The following is a 24,426-nucleotide window of genomic DNA, read 5'->3' on the forward strand; positions in this document are numbered from 1 at the left end:
GTCCAATGATCTCTCTCATGGTGGAGGGTCAGCCCTTATTTGACCCATGGAGCTTAATTTCTTCAGCCTACCTGGACCGTGGTCACTACAGATGCAAGCCTGATGGGTTGGGGCACTATTTGGGAGGTAACCTATCAACATCCTAGAACTTTGTGCAATCCTTTGGGCTCTCCATTCTTGGCTCCTTTTCAGACAGAAAAATTCAACTGGGAAGCAGATTTCTTAAGCAGTCGGTACATCCAGGAGAATGGTCCCTTCATCAGGATGTGTTTGATCAATTAGCTCTGAGATGGGGGTCTTCCAGAAATGGGCCTTATGGCGTCCAAACTGAACCACAAACTTCCAGTTTATTGCTAAAGGTCAGGAGATTCAAAATCTCAAATGATAGATGCTCTTGTCTGTCCTTGGAACTTTCAACTGGCCTATATATTTCCTCCATTGGTTTTGGTTCCAAGAATCAAACCGGAATTGACTTCAGTAATTCTCATTGCTCTGGTGTGGCCCCACAGGACTTGGTATGCGGTTCTCTCCAAGATCTCTTCCTCCCCTCCTTGGACTCTTCCTCTCAAGGTCCATTGAATCCTCAGGATCTCTGAATCTGACAGAGTGGAGGTTGAACGAAAAAAATCTTAAAGCTTTATTACTTCTACAAGCATGAAAATGAAAAGAAAAAAAATATTTAGGATAGAATTTTTTTTTTAATATCTAATTTAAAATACACAGCTTTTAGATACATTTTTGTTTTAAAATGTTTTTGAAAATGTAAAATGTATTTGATTTTAAAGTTTTCAAGTTTATGAAGTTAAAACTAGTCAAAATAGTTTTTGGAGCTGTGCTTATGAACCAATAGTCACTTGATTAGTTGCTCTATTATGTGCCTCTCAATATCGATGTAAACCTTTTAAACTTTTAATTTAATATTTTGATATAGTTTGTTCTTTCATATTCATGATACAAAAAATTAGTTTGTAATATTCCTATAGAGATTGTAAACAATTCAAGACTGTTTTACAACAAAATAGTCAATAATAAGCAAATTTGGAGATGACATCTTCCATAGGTGTCCATAACATGTGGGATATACTTCCTGCCACCAGGTGGAGGTCAAGAACCCTTACAAGAGCTTTTAATCCCTCCCACCTCCACTCCCTCTCCAGTAAGTTCTTGGCCTCCGAGGTGAGAGGTTGAATGAGCTGCTCTGCAATCAAGATTTTTCTAATTTTATTATTTGGAGTTTAGACTTGACTTTAGACCTTATACCCCTCTTCCAGTTTTACTCAAAGAAGATTCAGAATGCATAAGTGTGTAACAGGGGTATAGAAATACCTACATCAGGATGTGTTTGATCAATTAGCCCTGAGATGGGGTCTTCCAGAAATGGGCCTTTTAGCGTCCAAACTGAACCGCAAACTTCCGGTTTATTGCTAAAGGTCAAGAGATACAAAATCTCAAATGATAGATTCTCTAGTCTGTCCTTGGAATTTTTAACTGGCCTATCTATTTACTCCATTTGTTTTGTTTTGGTTCCAAGAATCAAACATGAATTGACTTCAGTAATTATCATTGCTCCGGCATGGCCAGGAGAACTTGGTATGAAGATCTTACCCAAATCTCTTCCTCCCCTACTTGGACTTTTCCTCTCAGGGATCTGCTTTCTCAAGGTACATTGTATCCTCAGGATCTCAGATCTCTGAATTTGACAGAGTGGAGGTTGAACGCCTAGTCCTCAAGAGTAGAGGTTTCTCAGATTTGGTGATTCCCACACTTTTGCAAGCCAGGACGTTAACACAAAAGTTTTATGAAAAGCTTGGAAAACTTATTTTCTCTGGTGTTGTAGAGGTTTTTCTTGGAAATCCTTTAGAATTCCTAGAATTCTTTAGTTTCTCCAGGATGGTCTGGAGAAAGGTTTATCGGCTAGTACCTTAAAAGGTCAGATATCGGCCTTCTCTTTTTTGTTTCAAAACAGTTGGCAAAGTTTGCCCTGTCATTAGGCCTATTTCTCCAACTTGGAATTTGAATCTGGTTCTATCTGTTTTGCAAGGTTCTCCCTTATGAGTAATTTGGACCTAAAATTGCTGTCCTTGGAAGTTTCTCTTTCTTCTAGCCATCTCTTCAGCTAGACAAGTTTCTGAACTCTCTGCCCTTCTGATTCTCCCTTTTTGTTTTTTGTTTTTATCAGGATAAAGCGGTTCTTAGAACTAAATATGATTTTCTTCCAAAGGTTGCATCTTCTGAGAACATTAACCCTTCTTTGTGCCCAAATCCTATCTCTATTGCATAATTTGGATGTGGTCTGAGCCTTACAATTTTATCTTCAGGCTACTAAGGATTTTAGACCTCTAGCTTGTTTGTCCACTTTTCAGGTACCAGGAAGGGTCAAAAGTCTACAGCGGGGGCTTTAGCATTATGGCTGAAGCAGACAATACATTAATCTTTCGGGGTTGCAGGAAAACCGCCTCCAAAAAGAGTTATTGCCCATTCTACTAGATCTGTATATTCTTCTTGGGCCTTAAAGAATGAGGCCTTCTTGGAACAGATTTGCAAGGTTGCATCTTGGTCTTCCCTTCATACCTTTTCTAAATTTTACCATTTTGATATTTATGGTTCTTCCAAAGCGGCCTATGGCAGGAAAGTCCTTCAGGCCTCAGTGTCCGGCAAATAGCAACTGCCCTTTTTGTCCCACCCATCCTGAACATGGACCTAAGTTTGGGTATTGTATCCCACATGTTATGGACACTATGGACTCTCCTCATCTTACGAAAGAAAATAGAATTTATACTTGCAGATAAATTTCTTTTTCGGGATGAGGAGAGTCCATAGGAGCCGTCCTATTTTTGTTGAATCTGGGCGACTGTTCTTAATTGCACCTCTTTACCCTGCTTTCTGTCTTTCCTACTTTTTTTTTTTTTTTTTTTCTACCTCTTTGCTCGACTATACATTAACTTGAGATGGAGTGGAGGTGGGAGGGATTAAAAGCTCTTGTGAGGGTTCTTGTTCTCCACCTGGTGGCAGCAAGTATATCCCACATGTTATGCACACCTATGGACACTCCTCATCCCGAAAGAAATTTATCAGAAAGTATAAATTCTGTTTTGTTTTTTGATGATTTATTTTACATTACTGCACGTTAAATGCCTTCTTACAGCTTGAACATCCTATAATATTTTAACATGTTGTGTTTTTCTTATTTTGATACAATTCAAGAAGATTCGGAAAGCACGGAACCATTGAGCGTTGATGGAAACTCTTCTGATTTGGAGGAGCAGCCAGAGGTGGAGGAGCTTGATACACCAAGTTTAGTATTGGATGGAGATATTCCGCTGACACCAGATCAGGAAATGTTCCTCAAACAGCACTTCTCAACTCTTTCTGCCAGTATCTGCACCGGTATGTAACTTTACATCATAAAATTATTTTTGTGTGACGTTAAAACTGCAGTGCCTACATGTAACTTATTTATGTAACCTGGAAAATTTTGTTGTTAGCTTTTAGACAGATTTACTTTTATCATCAAATTTAGCTTTCTTCTCTCTGTATTTTTTTTTTTAAAGCTAAACCTAGATAGACGCAAACTGATTTCTATACTGTTGAAGACTGCCTTTTATCTCAGTGCATTTTGACAGTTTTTCATAGTTAGACAGTGCTAGTTCATTTTATGTCATATAGATAACATTGTGCTCACTCCCTTTAGTTATTTATGAGTCAGCATTGATTGGCTAAAATGCATGTCTGTCAAAAGAACTGAGATAAGTGGGCAGTCTGCAAAGGCTTAGATACAATGTGACCACAAAGGTCAAAAATATATTAATATAACCGTGTTGGTTATGCAAAACTGGGGAATAGGTAATAAAGGGATTATCTATTTTCTTTTACAAAGATATGACGAGTCCACGGATTTCATCCTTACTTGTGGGATATTAACCTCCTGCTAACAGGAAGTGGCAAAGAGCACCACAGCAGAGCTGTATATATATAGCCCCTCCCTTCCCCTCTACCTCCAGTCATTCTCTTTGCCTGTGTTATACTAGGAAGACATTGTAAAGTGAGGTGTTAGTTTTAGTTTCTTCAAGAAGTTTTTTATTTTAAATGGTACCAGTGCGTACTATTTTCCTCAGGGGGATATGGAAGAAGATTTCTGCCCTGAGGTTCATCATCTTAGCAGTTGTAACTAAGATCCACGCTGGTTCCCACAAGACTTCTGAAGGTAACTATGAGACATCTTCAGTGTGGAGACCGGTTTCATGCTACAAGCAGCATTAAGGTATGTGCAGCCTTTTTTTCTGAGGAGACTTGGTGTATCAGAACTGGCTGGCATTATTTCCCTGTATGGGAATGGGGTAAGCAGTAAATCCTATTTAATAAGAGGGGTATTACTGGAGTCCCTATATTATATTTTTCATTAGTTGACTTTTTTGGGGCATTATGTGACATGGGAGACAATGAAAAAAACGATGTTTTACGTTTTTTATTTTTGGCATTTAAACTTTTGTTTTATGTTTGAGGGGTTGTATACTGTGTGTACATTAACTTTGGTGCAAAACCGCATTCCCATGCGGTTTTGTTTGGGCCTACTCTGACTTTGACCTTAAGGGGCGGGGCTTATTTTCGCGAGCTCAGATGCGCACTTCCTTCAGGCTAAGCAGCAGCAAGCAGTAACTCAGTGGCTCCTGGACTGTGTAGCTGGTCTGAAGGGTTGGAAACTTGTTGGGTGCAGAGGGTATTTTTATCTATCTTTTGACTAGTAATTTTTGGATTAACCAACGATATTAAGTTAAATTTGGGGATAATTTAACGTTAATTGTGCATTTTGGAAAAATTGTTCACTTTTTCTTTTCTTAAAGGCACAGTACACGTTTTTTCAAATGTTTATTTTATGCAATAAATAAGTGTTTAAACGACTTTTGTGGTATTACTAGTCTGTTCAACATGTCTGACATTGTGGTTTCTCATTGTTCTATGTGTTTTGAAGCTATTGTGCAACCCCCTCTAACATTGTGTAACTTTTGTACTGAAAGGGCCTTACAATGTAAAAAGCATATTTTAAATAAAGAAAGTGTGCCTAAGGATGATTCTCAGTCTGAAGAGAATCAGGATTTGCCATCCAATTCTCCCCAAGTGTCACAACCTTTAACGCCCACACAAGCGACGCCAAGTACTTCTAGTGTGTCTAATTCCTTTACTCTGCAGGAGATGGCTGCAGTTATGTGAACTACCCTTACAGAGGTATTGTCACCTGACTTGAATCCAATAGAACACCTTTGGGCCGGTATTTTAATAAGAATGGTAGAACAACACAACCCCTCCATGCCAGAGAATTTAGTCTGTCATCAAAAATAAAGGTGGACATGTTAAGTATTGAAAAAAATAAAAGATTTGAATCAATGCAACAAGTCAGGAGGAAATTAATGAAAGGTGCTTTCATTAATTTCCTGCTTTGGGGCTGTTTTTTTTAATATAGTAAATCTAAACTGTTTTTAATTTTACATAAGAGCAAATACCCTACTGTAAAACTTAAATGTCAAATGAGTCAAAATTGTATAACCTAACAGTAACTGCAGTATATCTAAGTGATATTGCACTGGGGTGTACTCACTTTTGTTGTATACTGTACTTATCTTCTGATATTTTCAGCTTGTAATGCCAGAACGGTAAGCGCTGTTCCTCCGCCCGCCATATTTGTCAATTGATAGACAGATGACTCCTCTGCAATCAACTAATCATTGTTTCTTTCCTAAGATATGTTGACTCCACAACGTCATCAATTACTAGTGGGAATATCTCTCCTGGTCAGCAGGAGGCGGCAAAGAGCACCACAGCAAAGCTGTTAAGTATCACTCCCCTACTCATAATCCCCAGTCATTCCCTTTACCTCTGTCAATGGAGGAGGTGAAGTTTGGTGGAGTTGGGTCTGATGGCCTCTCAGCAGAGCGACAAGCTTCCAAGGTACGGTTCAAGGTCAAGAGATCCGCAGGCAGCTCTGATAGATGGTCTGGCGGTGCCTTGGTGGTTCGTTCTAGTTTATCAATTTCCTCAGTTTGCTCGCCTTCCACGAGTCACAAGAGAGAGTGTTGGTAATTTTAATAGCTCCTGCATGGCCACGCAGGATCTGGTATGTAGATCTAGTGAACATGTCATCTCTACTTCCTTGGAGGCTGCCTCTGGAGAAGGATATTCTAACCCAGGGTCCTTTCTTCCATCCAAATCTCGTTTCTCTGAAGCTGACTGCTTGGAGATTGAACGCTTAGTTTTGTCTAAGCGTGGTTTTAGACCATGATTCAGGCTCACAAGCCTGTTACTCAGAAAATTTAGCGTAAGGTGTGGCCTAAATACCTTTATTGGTGTAAATCTAAGGGCTACTCTTAAAATAGGGTTAGGATTCCTAGAATCTTGTCTTTTCTCCAGGAAGGTCTGGAGAAGGGGTTGTCAGTCAGTACTCTGAAAGGTCAGATTTCTGCTTTATCTATTCTGTTGCATAAGCGTTTGACGGTTGTGCCAGATGTTCAATCTTTTTGTCAGGCCTTGGTCAGAATCAGGCCTGTGTTTAAGTCGGTTACTCCTCCTTGGAGTCTTAACCTTGTTCTTAAGGTTTTGCAGCAGGCTCTGTTTGAGCCAATGCATTCCATAGATTAGAATTATTATTTTAGAAGGTTTCTTGTTGCTATTTCTTCTGTGAGGAGAGTTTCGTAACTCTCGGCTTTGCAGTATGATTTTCCTTACCTTATCTTTCATGCGGATAAGGTGGCCCTACGTATCAGGTTTTCTTCCTAAAGTGGTTTCAGTTAGGAATATTAATCAGGAGATTGTTGTTCATTCTCTCTGTCCCAATCCTCCTCCTCATAAGGAGCGTCTGTTGCACAACTTAGATGTAGTGCGTGCTTTAAAATTCTATTTACAGGCGACTAAAGATTTTCGCCAGTCTTCTGCCCTTTTTGTTTTTCTCGGGAAAGCATAAGGTTCAGAAGGCTACTGCTACTTCTCTTTCCTTTTGGTTGAGAAGTATGATTTGTTTTGCTTATGAGACTACTGGAGAGAAGCCTCCTGAGAGAGTTGCAGCTCATTCCACTAGGGCTGTCTCGTCTTCTTGGGTTTTTAAAAATAAAGCTTCTGTGGAACAGATTTGCAAGGCTGCAACTTGGTCCTCTCTGTACACTTTTTTTCAAAATTTTATAAATTTGATACTTTTGCCTCGGCTGAGGCCTCTTTTGGGAGGAAGGTTCTTCAAGCAGTGATGGCTTCTGTTTAGGTCCACCTGTCTTTCCCTCCCTAGTCATCTGTGTCCTCTAGCTTGGGTATTTGTTCCCACTAGTAATTGATGACTTCGTGGACTCGCCATATCCGGAAATAAATAAATGTATCAGGTAAGCATAAATTTTGTTTCCCCCCGGGCGTGATGTTTGTGCAAAGGGGCTTAACACCTGGGGGGAACAATGATTTGTGGATTACAGATGAGTCATCTGTCAATCAATTAACAAATATGGCGGGCAGAGGAACTGTGCTTACCATTCTGGCATTACAAGCCGAAAATATCAGAAGAGAATTACAGTATACAACAGAAGTAAGTAGACCCCAGTGCAATATCACTTAAATGTCAAATGATTCAAAATTGTATAACCTAACAGTAACTGCACTATGTTTGTTTTACAGAAGGTAAGTATATCCTACTCATTTCATGAATGAAAGTCTCATTCATTTCTTTCATGTAATTAGCAAGAGTCCATGAGCTAGTGACGTATGGGATATACATTCCTACCAGGAGGGGCAAAGTTTCCCAAACCTTAAAATGCCTATAAATACACCCCTCACCACACCCACAATTCAGTTTTACAAACTTTGCCTCCGATGGAGGTGGTGAAGTAAGTTTGTGCTAGATTCTACGTTGATATGCGCTCCGCAGCAAGTTGGAGCCCGGTTTTCCTCTCAGCGTGCAGTGAATGTCAGAGGGATGTGAGGAGAGTATTGCCTATTTGAATGCAGTGATCTCCTTCTACGGGGTCTATTTCATAGGTTCTCTGTTATCGGTCGTAGAGATTCATCTCTTACCTCCCTTTTCAGATCGACGATATACTCTTATATATACCATTACCTCTGCTGATTCTCGTTTCAGTACTGGTTTGGCTTTCTACAAACATGTAGATGAGTGTCCTGGGGTAAGTAAATCTTATTTTCTGTGACACTCTAAGCTATGGTTGGGCACTTTGTTTATAAAGTTCTAAATATATGTATTCAAACATTTATTTGCCTTGACTCAGAATGTTCAACATTCCTTATTTTTCAGACAGTCAGTTTCATATTTGGGATAAATGCATTTGTTTCAATCATTTTTTCTTACCTTAAAAAATTTGACTTTTTCCCTGTGGGCTGTTAGGCTCGCGGGGGCAGAAAATGCTTCATTTTATTGCGTCATTCTTGGCGCGGACTTTTTTGGCGCAAAATTTTTTTTCTGTTTCCGGCGTCATACGTGTCGCCGGAAGTTGCGTCATTTTTTGACTTTTTTTGCGTCAAAAATGTCGGCGTTCCGGATGTGGCGTCATTTTTGGCGCCAAAAGCATTTAGGCGCCAAATAATGTGGGCGTCTTTTTTGGCGCTAAAAAATATGGGCGTCATTTTTGTCTCCACATTATTTAAGTCTCATTATTTATTGCTTCTGGTTGCTAGAAGCTTGTTCACTGGCATTTTTTTCCCATTCCTGAAACTGTCATTTAAGGAATTTTATCAATTTTGCTTTATATGTTGTTTTTTTCTTTTACATATTGCAAGATGTTCCACGTTGCAACTGAGTCAGAAGATACTTCAGGAAAATCACTGCCCAGTGCTGGAGCTACCAAGCTAAGTGTATCTGCTATAAACTTTTGGTATCTGTTTCTCCAGCTGTTGTTTGTATTGCATGTCATGTCAAACTTATTAATGCAGATAAAATTTCCTTTAGTACTGTTACATTACCTGTTGCTGTTCCGTCAACATCTAATTTTCAGAGTGTTCCTGATAACATAAGAGATTTTATTTTTTAAAATCCATTAAGAAGGCTATGTCTGTTATTTCTCCTTCTAGTATACATAAAAGTCTTTTAAAACTTCTCTTTTTTCAGATGAATTTTTAAATGAACATCATCATTCTGATACTGATAATGGTTCTTCTGGTTCAGAGGTTTCTGTCTCAGAGGTTGATGCTGATAAATCTTTGTATTTGTTCAAGATGGAATTTATTCGTTCTTTACTTAAAGAAGTATTATTTGCATTAGAAATAGAGGATTCTGGTCCTCTTGATACTAAATGTAAACGTTTAAATAAGGTTTTTAAATCTCCTGTAGTTATTCCAGAAGTGTTTAATCTCCCTGATGCTATTTCTGAAGTAATTTCCAGGGAATGGAATAATTTGGGTAATTTATTTACTCCTTCTAGACGTTTAAGCAATTATATCCTGTGCCATCTGACAGATTAGAGTTTTTTGGGACAAAAATCCCTAAGGTTATGGGGCTGTCTCTACTCCTGCTAATGTACTACTATTCTTACGGCAGATAGTACTTCATTTAAGGATCCTTTAGATAGGAAAATTGAATCCTTTCTAAGAAAAGCTTACTTATGTTCAGGTAATCTTCTTAGACCTGCTATATTTTTAGCGGATGTTGCTGCAGCTTCAACTTTTTGGTTAGAAGCTTTAGCGCAACAAGTAACAGATCATAATTTTATAGCATTATTATTATTCTATAACATGCTAATAATTTTATTGGTGATACCATCTTTTGATATCATTAGAGTTGATGTCAGGTATATGTCTCTAGCTATTTTAGCTAGAAAAGCTTTATGGATTAAACTTGGAATGCTGATATGTCTTCTAAGTCAACTTTGCTTTCCCTTTCTTTCCAGGGTAAATAATCATTTTCGTTCCTTTCCTCACAACAAGGAACAAAAGCCTGATCCTTCATCCTCAGGAGCGGTATCAGTTTGGAAACTATTTCCAGTTTGGAATATATCCAAGCCTTATAGAAACCTATAGCCAGCTCCTAAGTACCTATGAAGGTGCGGCCCTTGTTCCAGCTCAGCTGGTATGGGGCAGATTACGTTTTCTTCAAAGAAATTTGGATCAATTCCGTTCTCAATCTCTGGTTTCAGAACATTGTTTCAGAAAGGTACAGAATTGGCTTCAAGTTAAGGCCTCCTGCTAAGAGATTTTTTTCTTTCCCGTGTCCCAGTTAACACAGCAAAGGCTCAGCATTTCTGAAATGTGTTTCAGATCTAGAGTTGGCTGGAGTATTTATGCCAGTTCCAGTTCTGGAACAGGGGCTGGGGTTTTATTTTATCTCTTCATTGTACCAAAGAAGGTCAATTCCTTCAGACCAGTTCCGGATCTATCATTATTGAATCGTTATGTTAGGATACCAACATTCAAGATGGTTACTGTAGGACTATCCTGCCTTTTGTTTAGCAAGGGCATTATATTTCTACAATAGATTTACAGGATGTGTATCTGCATATTCCGATTCATCCAGATCACTTTTAGTGTCTGAGATTCTCTTTTTAGACAAGCATTACCAGTTTTGTGGCTCTACCGTTTGGCCTAGCCTCAGTTCCAAGAATTTTTTTCAAAGGTTCTCGGTGCCCTTCTTTCTGTAATCAGAGAACAGGGTTTTGGTATTTCCTTATTTGGACGATATCTTGGTACTTGCTCAGTCTTCTCATTTTCGAAGAATCTCATACGAATCGACTTGTGTTGTTTCTTCAAGTTCATGGTTGGAGGATCAATTTACCAATCAGTTCATTGATTCCTCAGACAAGGGTAACCTTTTTAGGTTTCTAGATAGATTCAGTGTCTATGACTCTGTCCTTGTCAGACAAGAGAAGTTTAACATTGATATCAGCTTGTCAAAACCTTCAGTTACAATCATTCCCTTTGGTAGCCTTATGCATGGAAATGTTGGGTCTTAGGACTGCCGCATCAGATGCGATCTCCTTTGCTCGTTTTCACATGCGACCTCTTCAGCTCTGTATGCTGAACCAATGGTACAGGGATTACTCAAAGATATCTTAATTAATATCTTTAAACCGATTTTACGACACTCTCTGACATGGTGGACAGATCACCATCGTTTAGTTCAGGGGGCTTCTTTGTTCTTCCGACCTGGACTATAATCTCAACGGATGCAGGTCTTACAGGTTGGGGAGCTGTGTGGGGGTATCTGACGGCACAAGGGGTTTGGGAATCTCAGGAGGTGAGATTTCCGATCAATATTTTGGAACTCCGTGCAATTTTCAGAGCTCTTCAGTCTTGGCCTCTTCTGAAGAGAGAGTTGTTCATTTGTTTTCAGATAGACAATGTCACAACTGTGGCATACATCAATCATCAAGGAGGGACTCACAGTCCTCTGGCTATGAAAGAAGTATCTCGAATTTTGGTTTGGGCGGAATCCAGCTCCTGTCTAATCTCTGCGGTTCATATCCCAGGTATGGACAATTGGAAAGCGGATTATCTCAGTCGCCAAACATTGCATCCGGGCGAATGGTCTCTTCACCCAGAGGTATTTCTTCAGATTGTTCAAATGTGGGAACTTCCAGAAATAGATCTGATGGCTTCTCATCTAAACAAGAAACTTCCCAGGTATCTGTCCAGATCCCGGGATCCTCAGGCGGAGGCAGTGGATGCATTATCACTTCCTTGGAAGTATCATCCTGCCTATATCTTTCCGCCTCTAGTTCTTCTTCCAAGAGTAATCTCCAAGATTCTGAAGGAATGCTCGTTTGTTCTGCTGGTAGCTCCGGCATGGTCTCACAGGTTTTGGTATGCGGATCTTGTCAGGATGGCCTCTTGCCAACCGTGGACTCTTCCGTTAAGACCAGACCTTCTGTCTCAAGGTCCTTTTTTCCATCAGGATCTGAAATCCTTAAATTTAAAGGTATGGAGATTGAACGCTTGATTCTTGGTCAAAGAGGTTTCTCTGACTCTGTGATTAATACTATGTTACAGGCTCGTAAATCTGTATCCAGAGAGATATATTATAGAGTCTGGAAGACTTATATTTCTTGGTGTCTTTCTCATCATTTTTCTTGGCATTCTTTTAGAATACCGAGAATATTACAGTTTCTTCAGGATGGTTTAGATAAGGGTTTGTCCGCAAGTTCCTTGAAAGGACAAATCTCTGCTCTTTCTGTTCTTTTTCACAGAAAGATTGCTATTCTTCCTGATATTCATTGTTTTGTACAAGCTTTGGTTCGTATAAAGTCTGTCATTAAGTCAATTTCTCCTCCTTGGAGTTTGAATTTGGTTCTGGGGGCTCTTCAAGCTCCTCCATTTGAACCTATGCATTCATTGGACATTAAATTACTTTCTTGGAAAGTTTTGTTCCTTTTGGCCATCTCTTCTGCCAGAAGAGTTTCTGAATTATCTGCTCTTTCTTGTGAGTCTCCTTTTCTGATTTTTCATCAGGATAAGGCGGTGTTGCGAACTTCTTTTGAATTTTTACCTAAAGTTGTGAATTCCAACAACATTAGTAGAGACATTGTGGTTCCTTCATTATGTCCTAATCCTAAGAATTCTAAGGAGAAATCGTTGCATTCTTTGGATGTTGTTAGAGCTTTGAAATATTATGTTGAAGCTACTAAGTATTTCCGAAAGACTTCTAGTTTATTTGTTATTTTTTCCGGTTCTAGAAAGGCCAGAAAACTTCTGCCATTTCTTTGGCATCTTGGTTGAAATCTTTAATTCATCTTGCCTATGTTGAGTCGGGTAAAACTCCGCCTCAGAGGATTACAGCTCATTCTACTAGGTCAGTTTCTACTTTCTGGGCGTTTAGGAATGAAGCTTCGGTTGATCAGATTTGCAAAGCGGCAACTTGGTCCTCTTTGCATACTTTTACCAAATTCTACCATTTTGATGTATTTTCTTCTTCTGAAGCAGTTTTTGGTAGAAAAGTACTTCAGGCAGCGGTTTCAGTTTGAATCTTCTGCTTATGTTTTTCATTAAACTTTATTTTGGGTGTGGATTATTTTCAGCAGGAATTGGCTGTCTTTATTTTATCCCTCCCTCTCTAGTGACTCTTGTGTGGAAAGATCCACATCTTGGGTAGTCATTATCCCATACGTCACTAGCTCATGGACTCTTGCTAATTACATGAAAGAAAACATAATTTATGTAAGAACTTACCTGATAAATTCATTTCTTTCATATTAGCAAGAGTCCATGAGGCCCGCCCTTTTTTTTTTTGTGGTGGTGGTTATGATTTTTTTGTATAAAGCACAATTATTCCAATTCCTTATTTTATATGCTTTCGCACTTTTTTCTTATCACCCCACTTCTTGGCTATTCGTTAAACTGAATTGTGGGTGTGGTGAGGGGTGTATTTATAGGCATTTTAAGGTTTGGGAAACTTTGCCCCTCCTGGTAGGAATGTATATCCCATACGTCACTAGCTCATGGACTCTTGCTAATATGAAAGAAATGAATTTATCAGGTAAGTTCTTACATAAATTATGTTTTTTTAAATTCTTTCCTATGACTATGCTCAAGTTTACAATCACTTTTAATTTGGTTCTGAGAGTTTTGCAGGTCTCGCTCTTTGTACCTATTCATAGTTTGGACATTTAGCTTCTGTCTTGTAAGGTATTATTTCTTTTAGCAATGTCCTCTGCCAAAATAGTTTAAGAATTGTCTGCTCTTTATTGCAAGCCTCCTTATATTTTTTTTTCACCAGGATAAGGCCGTTTTAGTTCCCAGATTTTATATTTTACCATCTTCTGATAACATCAGTCGGATTTTAGACAAGCCTCTGGTTTTGTTTCATTTCTCAGGTCCACAGAAAAGCTAGAAGGCCACAGCTGTTACTTGAGCTTCTTGGCTAAAACTCTTGATTCTTAAGGTTTACTTGGAGGCGGCAAAGTCTCCCCAAAAATGCATTACAGCCCATTCTACTAGATCAGTTTCCAATTCCTGGGCTTTCAAAATTGAGGCTTCTGTTGAACAAATGTGCAAGGCAACAACATACTTTTACTAAATTCTACCACTTTGATGTGTTTTGCGTCTTCTGAAGTCGATTTTGGTAGAAAACTCCTCCAGGCAGCAGTGTCTGGGTGGGACAAAACAGGCACCTAATTTTCAAATTACTTGTGGACTCCCACCCACCTTATGAAATTACAAAATGTATGCTTTCCTGATAAATTATTTTTTCATGGTGGTGAGAGTCCATGATCCCCACCCAATTTTATTAAACATTTTTCTGTCAGCAGTTATAGTTTTCACTTCCCTTTTCTGTGCTTTGTCTTTTCCTACATTTTTTGCTACTTCTCCTTGCTTGGCTATATGTCAGACTGGCATACCAGTGAGGTGTGAGGGATGAAGTACTCTTGCCTCCTCCTAGTGGCTAGGAGTTGAATTCCTAGGAATAATAGATTGTGGACCCTCACCACCATGATAGAAATTAATTTATCAGTTAAGCATAATATTTTTTTGTGTGTTTTATGCATATATGATGTGCTTACAAACATTCCTGATTAATTTATATGAATTTTAAAACTGTGAGCAGAAATAACAATCTAGATAGTGATAAAATGAAGTATGTAAGTCAAGCAATCTAAATATATATTATAGCAATACTTTCCTATCTAGACAGAAAAAAATTAAGGTACATTAAAGAATTGTATTTTTCATTGCATTAAAAGAGGGTAGTTTTAAAATGTATTCCTTTTTATATATTTAAATGCTGTTCATATAGGGAGGGTAACAAGATATTGGGCTCCATTTATTAAGCAGCAGATGCTGCTAAGAAGGCCCATCCTGAAACTGAAGTTCAGAAGCAGCGGTCAAGAAGGTGGCAGATTGACATCATCCCGATACGATTAGGATGATTGACAGCCCCTGCTAGTGGCCGATTGGCCGCCAGTGAGCAAGGGGCGGCATTGCACAAGCATTGATAAATGCGGACTGCATATTGTCCAGCTGACATGATTCGCTGTCCTCTCGACACTTGGTAAACCTAAATCATTGTATGTATGTGTGTGGTGTGTTTTCACTGTATGTCAATATCATTATCAGTCCATAAACTTCTGTCCCTCAGGCCAGTTATGAATTTCCCTTTAGTTTAAACTAAACAATTAGCGGCTTTCAATTAATTTGTTTTATGCAACAGCTTGTGACATGTTTAATAGAAACTATTTATTTTAAATACTTGATAGAAATCTTGTGGCTTTAACCAGCAGCTCATCCTAGCCATTTACTTGCGTAGTTAGAAAATGCAAACAGGTGGTAAATATGGAAATGATGTGGTCTTATGTTTCCCATTACATTTTAAAGGACTTAGTGGCTTAGTGGTCATTTTAATATTTAAAGTGATGGTAAATCCTAGAGTTTCAATAAGGATTTACCAGCACTAAAAATTGGACCTTCAGTGATGATTTTGTAAAAAAAAAAAAAAAAGTGTGCTAATTATACCCTTTCTGTGCCGCTGCCTCCACACTAAACTAAGCGACTTCATCTGCCCCATGGCATACGGCCTTTTTTTTTAATAAGGGGATGTTTCCTTTTCTAAGCCAATACCTGTGCTAGCTGATCGGCGCTGTTCTGTATGCTAGCACAGCTATTGGCTTAGAGGTGGAAAAGTCACATTGAAAAAGAGCGCTCTGCTGTGAGCGGCCAGAGCCACTTAATTTAGCAAGAAGTGTTTTAAAACACTAGGCTTTAGCATCACTTTAAAGGTGCAAATAAACCAGTGGCCTACTTGGTGGGTGTTACAGAAGCATTAGTTATTTTGTTGTGAAGAGCTTATTTCCCAGCAGCAATGCCTGAACCAGCAAGCCAGCGCCTAAGAAGGGCTCCAAGAAAACCGTAACAAGTATCATTTCATAAAGAGTTAACTCTTTTTTTTCAGCTTTTAGAAACTATTGCCTAAATACACGTTTGCTGGCCTCAGCTCTAAGTTTAGTGATAACAAATCCCATTGTCTAATCACCTCTGGAGCCAGACTGCTAATTGATAAGATGAACTTGTAAACTTGTTATCTTAAGTACTGTAATCCTATTGTGGCCTGTCAAAGGACAGTGCTCTCTATCTAAATGTGTGATGGGGGATTTTGTGCTTCCCCCCCTCTCCCCCTGGGAGTGCCCTGTGTGCATGTAACCTTAATAAAAAGCAGACTGGGCATCCCAGTCCTGAGTTCTTGTTTGACCCTCAATCGCAGCTTTGACTCGTTTTTGTGGGCAGAAGGGTATCCTAGCTGTACTGCAGCTAAGGGAGATTATTCTATATTTGCGAGACTCATATAGAATACTATGGAAAGCAGCTTCTCCCCTCTTTAGCAATAGGGATCCAGGCTACTAAGCGGTCCATCTCTCAGCGAGACTAAGGGTAACCGTAACATTTGGCGGCAGCGGCGGGATTTTCCTGGATTTCTTAGGAGAGGTACAGATCGGATGGAGAGCGCTTACGAAAAATTGAAGCGTACAACCCTAAAGGATTTACTTGAAAGCAGAGGGGGGTACGCCAGCAACCGGCCGAGGAGAGAGCTGATCGCAGAATTGACCGAACTGGATCAGAGCTTCACAATGGCGGAAACACCGACCACGATTAGTGACGAAAAAACCAGGATTGTTCGGGAAAGGCTCTCATTATACGGGCCGAACCCCTCCATGGAATTGGTACAGCAGTTGATGGCGGAGGCGGACGAGGATATACGAGAGACTCGAGCCCACGAACTCAACCTAGCGAACGCACACCGCAATGCTGAAGCCCCGCAGGTAATCATCCCTGTCGAAAATGCTGGGAGGCCCAAGATACCCTATGCGGCATTTCGACCCTTCCTAGAGAGCGAGACAGGGATTGATGAATATTTGGCGGACTTCGAAAGGCAATGTGCCCTGCACCAGATTCCCAACAGAGAGTGGCCCACGATATTGTCTGGGAAACTATCTGGGCGAGCCCTGGAAGCCTTTCGTACTCTGGGTGCTGAGGAAGTGACACAGTATGAGCTAGTTAAGGAGACACTGTTGCGACGGTACGCTGTAACTCCGGACACGTATCGCCGACAGTTTCGGGGCACGGAAAAGATGCCTAACGATACCCATATGGAATGGGCGCACCGAATGCGGAGAGCGGCAAATCACTGGCTGAGCGGAAGTAAAGCGGTGACTGGGGAGGAAATTTTACAATAGTTTCTCTTAGAACATTTTTATAATGGCATGGAACAGCAAGGGAAGGAATGGCTGCGAGACAGGCGGCCTTCTACCTTAGAAGAAGCAGCCAAATTGGCCGATGAACATTATGACTCCCGTCTTCACGAACCCATGAACTACCGAGCTCCAGCACGGGTCGAACCCAGAGAGGTTTACCGTGCACCCCCTCGTGCTGAATTCCGAGCCCCGGTGCCCACAGGGCCCGTCCGACACTCAGGACCACCCAATAACAGCTCTGAGCGTCCCAGACCGACTTGCCACCGATGCAAGCAACCAGGGCATTTCATGGCTAGCTGCCCCCTTAATACGCACCAGACACCCAGGAATTACAATTACCCCTCTGGGTCCTATCGTCCGGCCCGGGCCCTCTGTGTTAACCAAGAGGCCCCTATGGAGGGATATGTGGGGCCGCTTCACGAGGCAGACCCTGTATATGCTGCCTCAGATAACGGCCAGCACCATCGGCAGAGGGTATGGCTCGAGGGGCGATCTACCGAGGGATTGCGAGACACAGGGGCTACTATCACGCTGGTACAGAGTCATTTGGTGCCAGAGCACAAGCGATCCGGACAGACTGTGGCCGTTAGAGTGGCGGGGGGGATGTGTTCAAAATTCCAACAGCTAAAGTGCATCTTGATTGGGGAGCGGGAAAGGGGGCTGTGAACGTGGGCCTAATGGATAATTTACCTACCGAAGTACTACTGGGCAACGATTTGGGCCCCATGACTTCTGCCTATGCTCCAGTATGCAACAACGAGGCGGACCCAGTGACTACACGGGCCCAAGCCCGGACGGAGCGAGAGCTCTCACCAGTGCGGGAGACACAGGTAAGACCTACCCCGACCTTGCCTGACAGGTTAGGCCCCATACCCTGGGACACCCCAGATGCTTTCGAGGCAGAGTCTAAGACTGACCCGACCTTACAAAAGCAGAGACCGGAGGGGGCGGGGCAGATAACGAAACATTCTTATGGGAAAAAGGGAAACTATACCGCTGGACAGAGAAAAGGGGACAGCGTAGGCGACAGCTGGTAGTGCCCCACAAATACCGTCAAGAAATCCTCAAAATAGGCCACGACATCCCCTTAGCAGGCCACCTAGCCGTTACCCGTACCCTACACCGCATTACTCACACGTTCTTTTGGCCAGGGGTGCACGCTGACGTTAGAACTTACTGTAACACCTGCGATGTGTGTCAACGAGTAGGAAGGCGAGGCGATCACCCTAAAGCCCAGCTAGTAAATATGCCCATTGTAGAGGAACCCTTCAGCCGGGTTGCTATTGACCTAGTGGGACCACTGGCTACCCCTAGTCCCTCCGGTAAGCGATACATTCTTACCGTAGTGGACTACGCTACCAGGTACCCAGAGGCTGTCGCCCTATCCAACATACAAGCGGATACGGTAGCGAATGCACTAGTACAGGTGTTCTCCCGGGTAGGATTTCCAAAAGAAATTCTATCCGACCGAGGCACCCAATTTACGGCTGAATTGACCCAACAACTCTGGCAGGTTTGCAAAATTAAGTCCCTCCTGAGCTCCCCATACCACCCCCAGACGAACGGGCTGTGTGAGAGGTTCAATGGGACCCTCAAGCAAATGCTCAAGACGTTCACTCAGGAATACCGAGACTGGGAACGCTTCCTGCCGCACCTCCTATTTGCTTATCGGGAGGTGCCCCAGGAAACGACAGGGTTCTCTCCCTTCGAGTTGCTCTACGGAAGAAAGGTACGGGGACCCCTAAACCTGATCCGGGAGCACTGGGAGGGAGAGATGGAGGCTGACGGTGTCCCCATTGTGCCATACGTGCTGGAACTCAGGGACCGAATGGAGCAATTAGCCAAATCCGTGCGGGCTAATCTCCAGTTGGCCCAGAGAAGACAGAAAGTATGGTACGATCGGGGGGCCTGAAAGAGAATCTTCACCATAGGACAAAAGGTGTTAGTACTTAAGCCGGTGAAGACAGACAAATTGCAGGCGTCCTGGCAGGGTCCCTACCAGATCGTAGAGAAAAGGGGAGACACCACTTATGTGATAGCTAGCTGCCACGACAACAATCTTAGAAAGACATTCCATGTAAACATGCTCAAGGAATATTTTGAGCGACCAGAGAACGTGACGGCCGTATGTTGTTCCCCTCAGGAAGACCCCGACAGTTTACCCATTCCAGACCTATTAGAAAAGAGCCTCCCCACAGGTATAGTGGCGCAGGTTCAGATAGGGGACCGACTTAGCCCCACTGAAAGGGAGCAGCTCAACCAACTCCTCCAGTCCAAACACCTCACCTTCTCCCCGTAGCCAGGGTACACTACTTTAACCACCCACCAGGTAGATACTCCGGGACAAGCTCCCTTGCGCCAGGCTCCGTACCGAATCCCCGAAGCAGTTAGGACAGGAATGAAGAAGGAGATCGATGAGATGCTCCAGCTCAGGGTAATTGAGCCCTCCGATAGTCCCTGGGCCTCCCCAGTTGTCTTGGTGCCCAAGAAAGATGGGACCACCCGGTTCTGCGTAGACTATCGGAGGCTCAATGAAAATACCGTGACGGACGCTTACCCTATGCCCAGGGTAGACGAGCTACTCGATCGTATAGCCAGGGGAAATTACCTGACCACTATTGACCTCTGCAAAGGTTACTGGCAGATTCCCCTGGCCCCGGAGGCTATCCCCAAGTCGGCATTCGTCACCCCATTCGGCTTATATCAGTTTAGGGTAATGCCGTTTGGGATGAAGAATGCCCCAGCTACATTCCAGCGCTTGGTGGATAGGCTCCTGGATGGCTTCCAGAGTTTTGCTTGCGCCTACCTGGACGACAGCGATCCACAGTGAGTCCTGGGAGGACCACTTAGCTCATGTGGGAATGGTTCTGGATCAGATCCGGGCTGCTGGCCTGACTCTGAAGCCAGAAAAATGCCACTTTGGGATGGCCGAGGTACAGTACCTGGGTCACCGGGTGGGGTGTGGAAAGCAGCGACCAGAACCGGCCAAAATAGAAGCTGTCGCCAATTGGCCCACCCCCATCACTAAGACTCAGGTCCTAGCCTTCCTGGGCACGGCAGGGTACTATAGACGGTTCGTACCAGACTACAGCACACTTGCCAAACCCCTGACTGACTTGACCAAGAAGAACTTACCTCGACAGGTCCTGTGGTCTCCCCACTGTGAAACGGCTTTCCAGGCTCTCAAAAATGCTCTAATTAACGCTCCTGTCTTGGCGGGCCCCAGCCCTTAACAAACGTTTTATCGTCCATACAGATGCTTCCATGTTCGGGCTGGGAGCCGTCCTCGGCCAAGTAGGCGAAGATGGAGGGGAGCATCCAGTTGCCTACATCAGCCGGAAGCTCCTGCCCCGCGAAGTCAGCTATGCAGCGGTCGAAAAGGAGTGTTTGGCTTTGGTGTGGGCATTAAAGAAATTGACTCCCTATTTATATGGTCAGGAGTTCACTCTGGTCACCGACCATAACCCGTTGGTGTGGCTGAACCGGGTCTCTGGAGATAACGGCAGGCTATTACGTTGGAGCTTATCGTTGCAACCCTTCAATTTCACCATTACTTACAGACCTGGGAAACAGAATGGCAACGCCGACGGGTTGTCCAGACAAACCGACCTCAGCCCCGCATAACCAGCGGTCTGGACAGCCTTAGTCTGCCCCGAAAAGGGGTCAGACCGTGTCTGCCAGAGTGTTCCACAGAAAGGGAGCACTGTTACAGAAGCATTAGTTATTATGTTGTGAAGAGCTTATTTCCCAGCAGCAATGCCTGAACCAGCAAGCCAGCGCCTAAGAAGGGCTCCAAGAAAACCGTAACAAGTATAATTTCATAAAGAGTTAACTCTTTTTTTTCAGCTTTTAGAAACTATTGCCTAAATACACGTTTGCTGGCCTCAGCTCTAAGTTTAGTGATAACAAATCCCATTGTCTAATCACCTCTGGAGCCAGACTGCTAATTGATAAGATCAACTTGTAAACTTGTTATCTTAAGTACTGCAATCCTATTGTGGCCTGTCAAAGGACAGTGCTCTCTATCTAAATGTGTGATGGGGGATTTTGTGCTTCCCCCCTCTCCCCCTGGGAGTGCCCTGTGTGCATGTAACCTTAATAAAAAGCAGGCTGGGCATTCCAGTCCTGAGTTCTTGTTTGACCCTCAATCGCAGCGTTGACTCGTTTTTGTGGGCAGAAGGGTATCCTAGCTGTACTGCAGCTAAGGGAGATTATTCTATATTTGCGAGACTCATATAGAATACTATGGAAAGCAGCTTCTCCCCTCTTTAGCAATAGGGATCCAGGCTACTAAGCGGTCCATCTCTCAGCGAGACTAAGGGTAACCGTAACAGTGGGGGAGTGCCAGTTAAACATAAAACCATCTGCCACATTGCCTCTTTCGACACAGTGGGGGGGGGAGGCAAAAGGTGTCTAATCACTTCTATTTACATGTGTTACTAGTATTTAAAGAGGTGAATAAGCAGCACAACTGTAAGGGGTTTTAAATGGAAAAACGTCATCTCATGCATATGAAAGAGGAGCAACTTAACACATTAATATTTATTTTTGTATGAAAAAAGTTAAATTCAAGCTGCTGTTTTTGATATTGATATTGAAACTTATACGATGTGCAAACTATCCTTAGGAATCATTTTGTTTATTGGCTGATAAGGGCATTTCTTTTTAAGGATACCTTAATGATGATGGAAAAAAAGGTATTTTCCAATTTACTTCTATTATGAAACTTGCTTCATTCTCTTGGTATCCTTTGTTAAAGGAGCAGCAATGCACTACTGGGAGCTACCTGAACACATCAGTAATCTGACAAGAGGGATATATAAATGCAACCACCAATCATCAGCTAGCTGCCAGTAGTGCATTGCTGCGGTGTGTCTAGAGGGATATGGCTGCACCTCACTGACGAGGTCCACAATAGGCTGAAACGTACGTCTGGGGTTTTGCCGTTTCTCTCATTCAGAGAGGGATTGCCTGGTATTTTGGGGCTGGACTGTACTGTTAAGTCAGGATCAGACTGATATGCTACAGGAAAGTTCTTCTCTGTGAAAGGCACATATTGAGCAAAAAGAGGCTGCTTCTTGGGTGGTAACTAGCCATAGAACAAGCTATTATGCTATTGTTCGTTCCCAGGTTGAGCGCTTCTCTCTTTTTATTTATAAATTGGAAAGTTGTTTAAAATTGTATGCAGTATCTAAATCATGAAAAATTGGGTTTTATCTCCATTTAAGCTCAAGCAGTTCAGTTTAGAAGGCCTTGTCTTCATTTTGATAATGTACAGATGCCTGGAAGCTCATACAGTCATAAAATCTCATCCCTGTTGGATGCATTCGTTTTGTCACTAATGCATACTATAAAAAAGCAAAAAAGTGATGCAATTTTACAAACATTAAAGAGGTAAAAATTGAAATGTGCATTTTAATTTAAAATAGAAGCATTTTTGCAGTTTACTTCCATTGGCCAAAATGCTTCTAGTAAAAGTTCTTACTGTTTCTCATATTCTCTAAGTAGAGCGTGCATCAGCATTTAGATACTACACTTCTGAGTTAAAAACTAAGTTATACAGCATCTTCATTAAAATGGATTAATTAAACTCCATCTAAAATATTATTTCAATTCTGGATCTGATTATACCAATTGGAAACATTACCATCACTTCTGACACAATACACACCACTGACAGCTCTCTGAACAGGTGTGGCGTTTGAATACTGGTGCACGGTCCTCACAGGATATGTGTGTATGTTGCTGAAAAACAGTTACTTTTATAAGAAACATTTTTATTAATGGAAGTATACAGCAAAAATGCCTTTATTTAAAATTGAAATACACATTACAATTTTGACATTTCTATTCCTTTAATGCATAATAATCCTAATAATAATGATAATAATATTTGACACAAGTTTTTGCAGATCTGCACTGAACCTTTGCAAAAGAGCTGACAGTGCAGACATTGCTAGTTCATTAGTATAGCTTACTGCGCTCATATGTTTAATAGTGTATAATCTCTATCTTATACAATTAATGCATTTTCTTTTTCTGATCTGGTTGTATTTTGTGCATCTACAGAAGGACGAGCCCTGAGCACAGAGAGGAATGATAGCACCAGCATGTCCTCACGCTTCCTGGCAATGTCACCACCCCTCAGGTCAGGATCTTTGTTTAAATATATCTTAAATTGTGCTCCTAATGAAAAGTAAGGATACCAGTTAAAAAAAAGCCTTAATTTCTGTTGTTTTGACAATTTTCATGTTTTTTTTTTTTATTCTATGCAAAATCTTATATACCTTAGCAATCTTACCTTACCTTATGTTACCTTAGCAATCTTACCTTATGTTATCTTAGCAATCTTACCTTATGTTACCTTAGCAATCTTACCTTACCTTATGTTACCTTAGCAATCTTACCTTATGTTATCTTAGCAATCTTACCTTATGTTACCTTAGCAATCTTACCTTACCTTATGTTACCTTAGCAATCTTACCTTACCTTATGTTACCTTAGCAATCTTACCTTACCTTATGTTACCTTAGCAATCTTACCTTATGTTACCTTAGCAATCTGACCTTACCTTATGTTACCTTAGCAATCTTACCTTATGTTACCTTAGCAATCTTACCTTATGTTATCTTAGCAATCTTACCTTATGTTATCTTAGCAATCTTACCTTATGTTACCTTAGCAATCTTACCTTACCTTATGTTACCTTAGCAATCTTACCTTACCTTATGTTACCTTAGCAATCTTACCTTATGTTATCTTAGCAATCTTACCTTATGTTACCTTAGCAATCTTACCTTATGTTACCTTAGCAATCTTACCTTATGTTACCTTAGCAATCTTACCTTATGTTACCTTAGCAATCTTACCTTATGTTACCTTAGCAATCTTACCTTATGTTACCTTAGCAATCTTACCTTATGTTACCTTAGCAATCTTACCTTATGTTATCTTAGCAATCTTACCTTATGTTACCTTAGCAATCTTACCTTATGTTATCTTAGCAATCTTACCTTATGTTACCTTAGCAATCTTACCTTACCTTATGTTACCTTAGCAATCTTACCTTATGTTACCTTAGCAATCTTACCTTATGTTACCTTAGCAATCTTACCTTATGTTACCTTAGCAATCTTACCTTATGTTACCTTAGCAATCTTACCTTATGTTACCTTCGCAATCTTACCTTATGTTACCTTCGCAATCTTACCTTATGTTATCTTCGCAATCTTACCTTATGTTACCTTAGCAATCTTACCTTATGTTACCTTAGCAATCT

The 24,426-nt window shown here is 41.4% G+C and overlaps 1 protein-coding gene across 2 annotated transcripts in view; it reads left to right on the forward strand.

The window, feature by feature from the left end:
* Positions 1–24,426, forward strand: part of MAPKBP1 (mitogen-activated protein kinase binding protein 1) — a 569,961-nt gene that overhangs the window by 516,565 nt on the left and 28,970 nt on the right. Inside the window, exons 26-27 of one of the 2 annotated variants that reach the window (XM_053697823.1) lie at positions 3,205–3,387; positions 23,217–23,295. In XM_053697823.1, coding sequence (XP_053553798.1) covers positions 3,205–3,387; positions 23,217–23,295 — 262 coding nt within the window. The remainder of the gene's footprint in view (positions 1–3,204; positions 3,388–23,216; positions 23,296–24,426) is intronic. The other variant, XM_053697824.1, reaches the window with a different exon arrangement.

The sequence above is a fragment of the Bombina bombina genome, chromosome 1 (assembly GCF_027579735.1).
Source record: "Bombina bombina isolate aBomBom1 chromosome 1, aBomBom1.pri, whole genome shotgun sequence".
NCBI classification, from domain to species: Eukaryota; Metazoa; Chordata; class Amphibia; order Anura; family Bombinatoridae; genus Bombina; species Bombina bombina.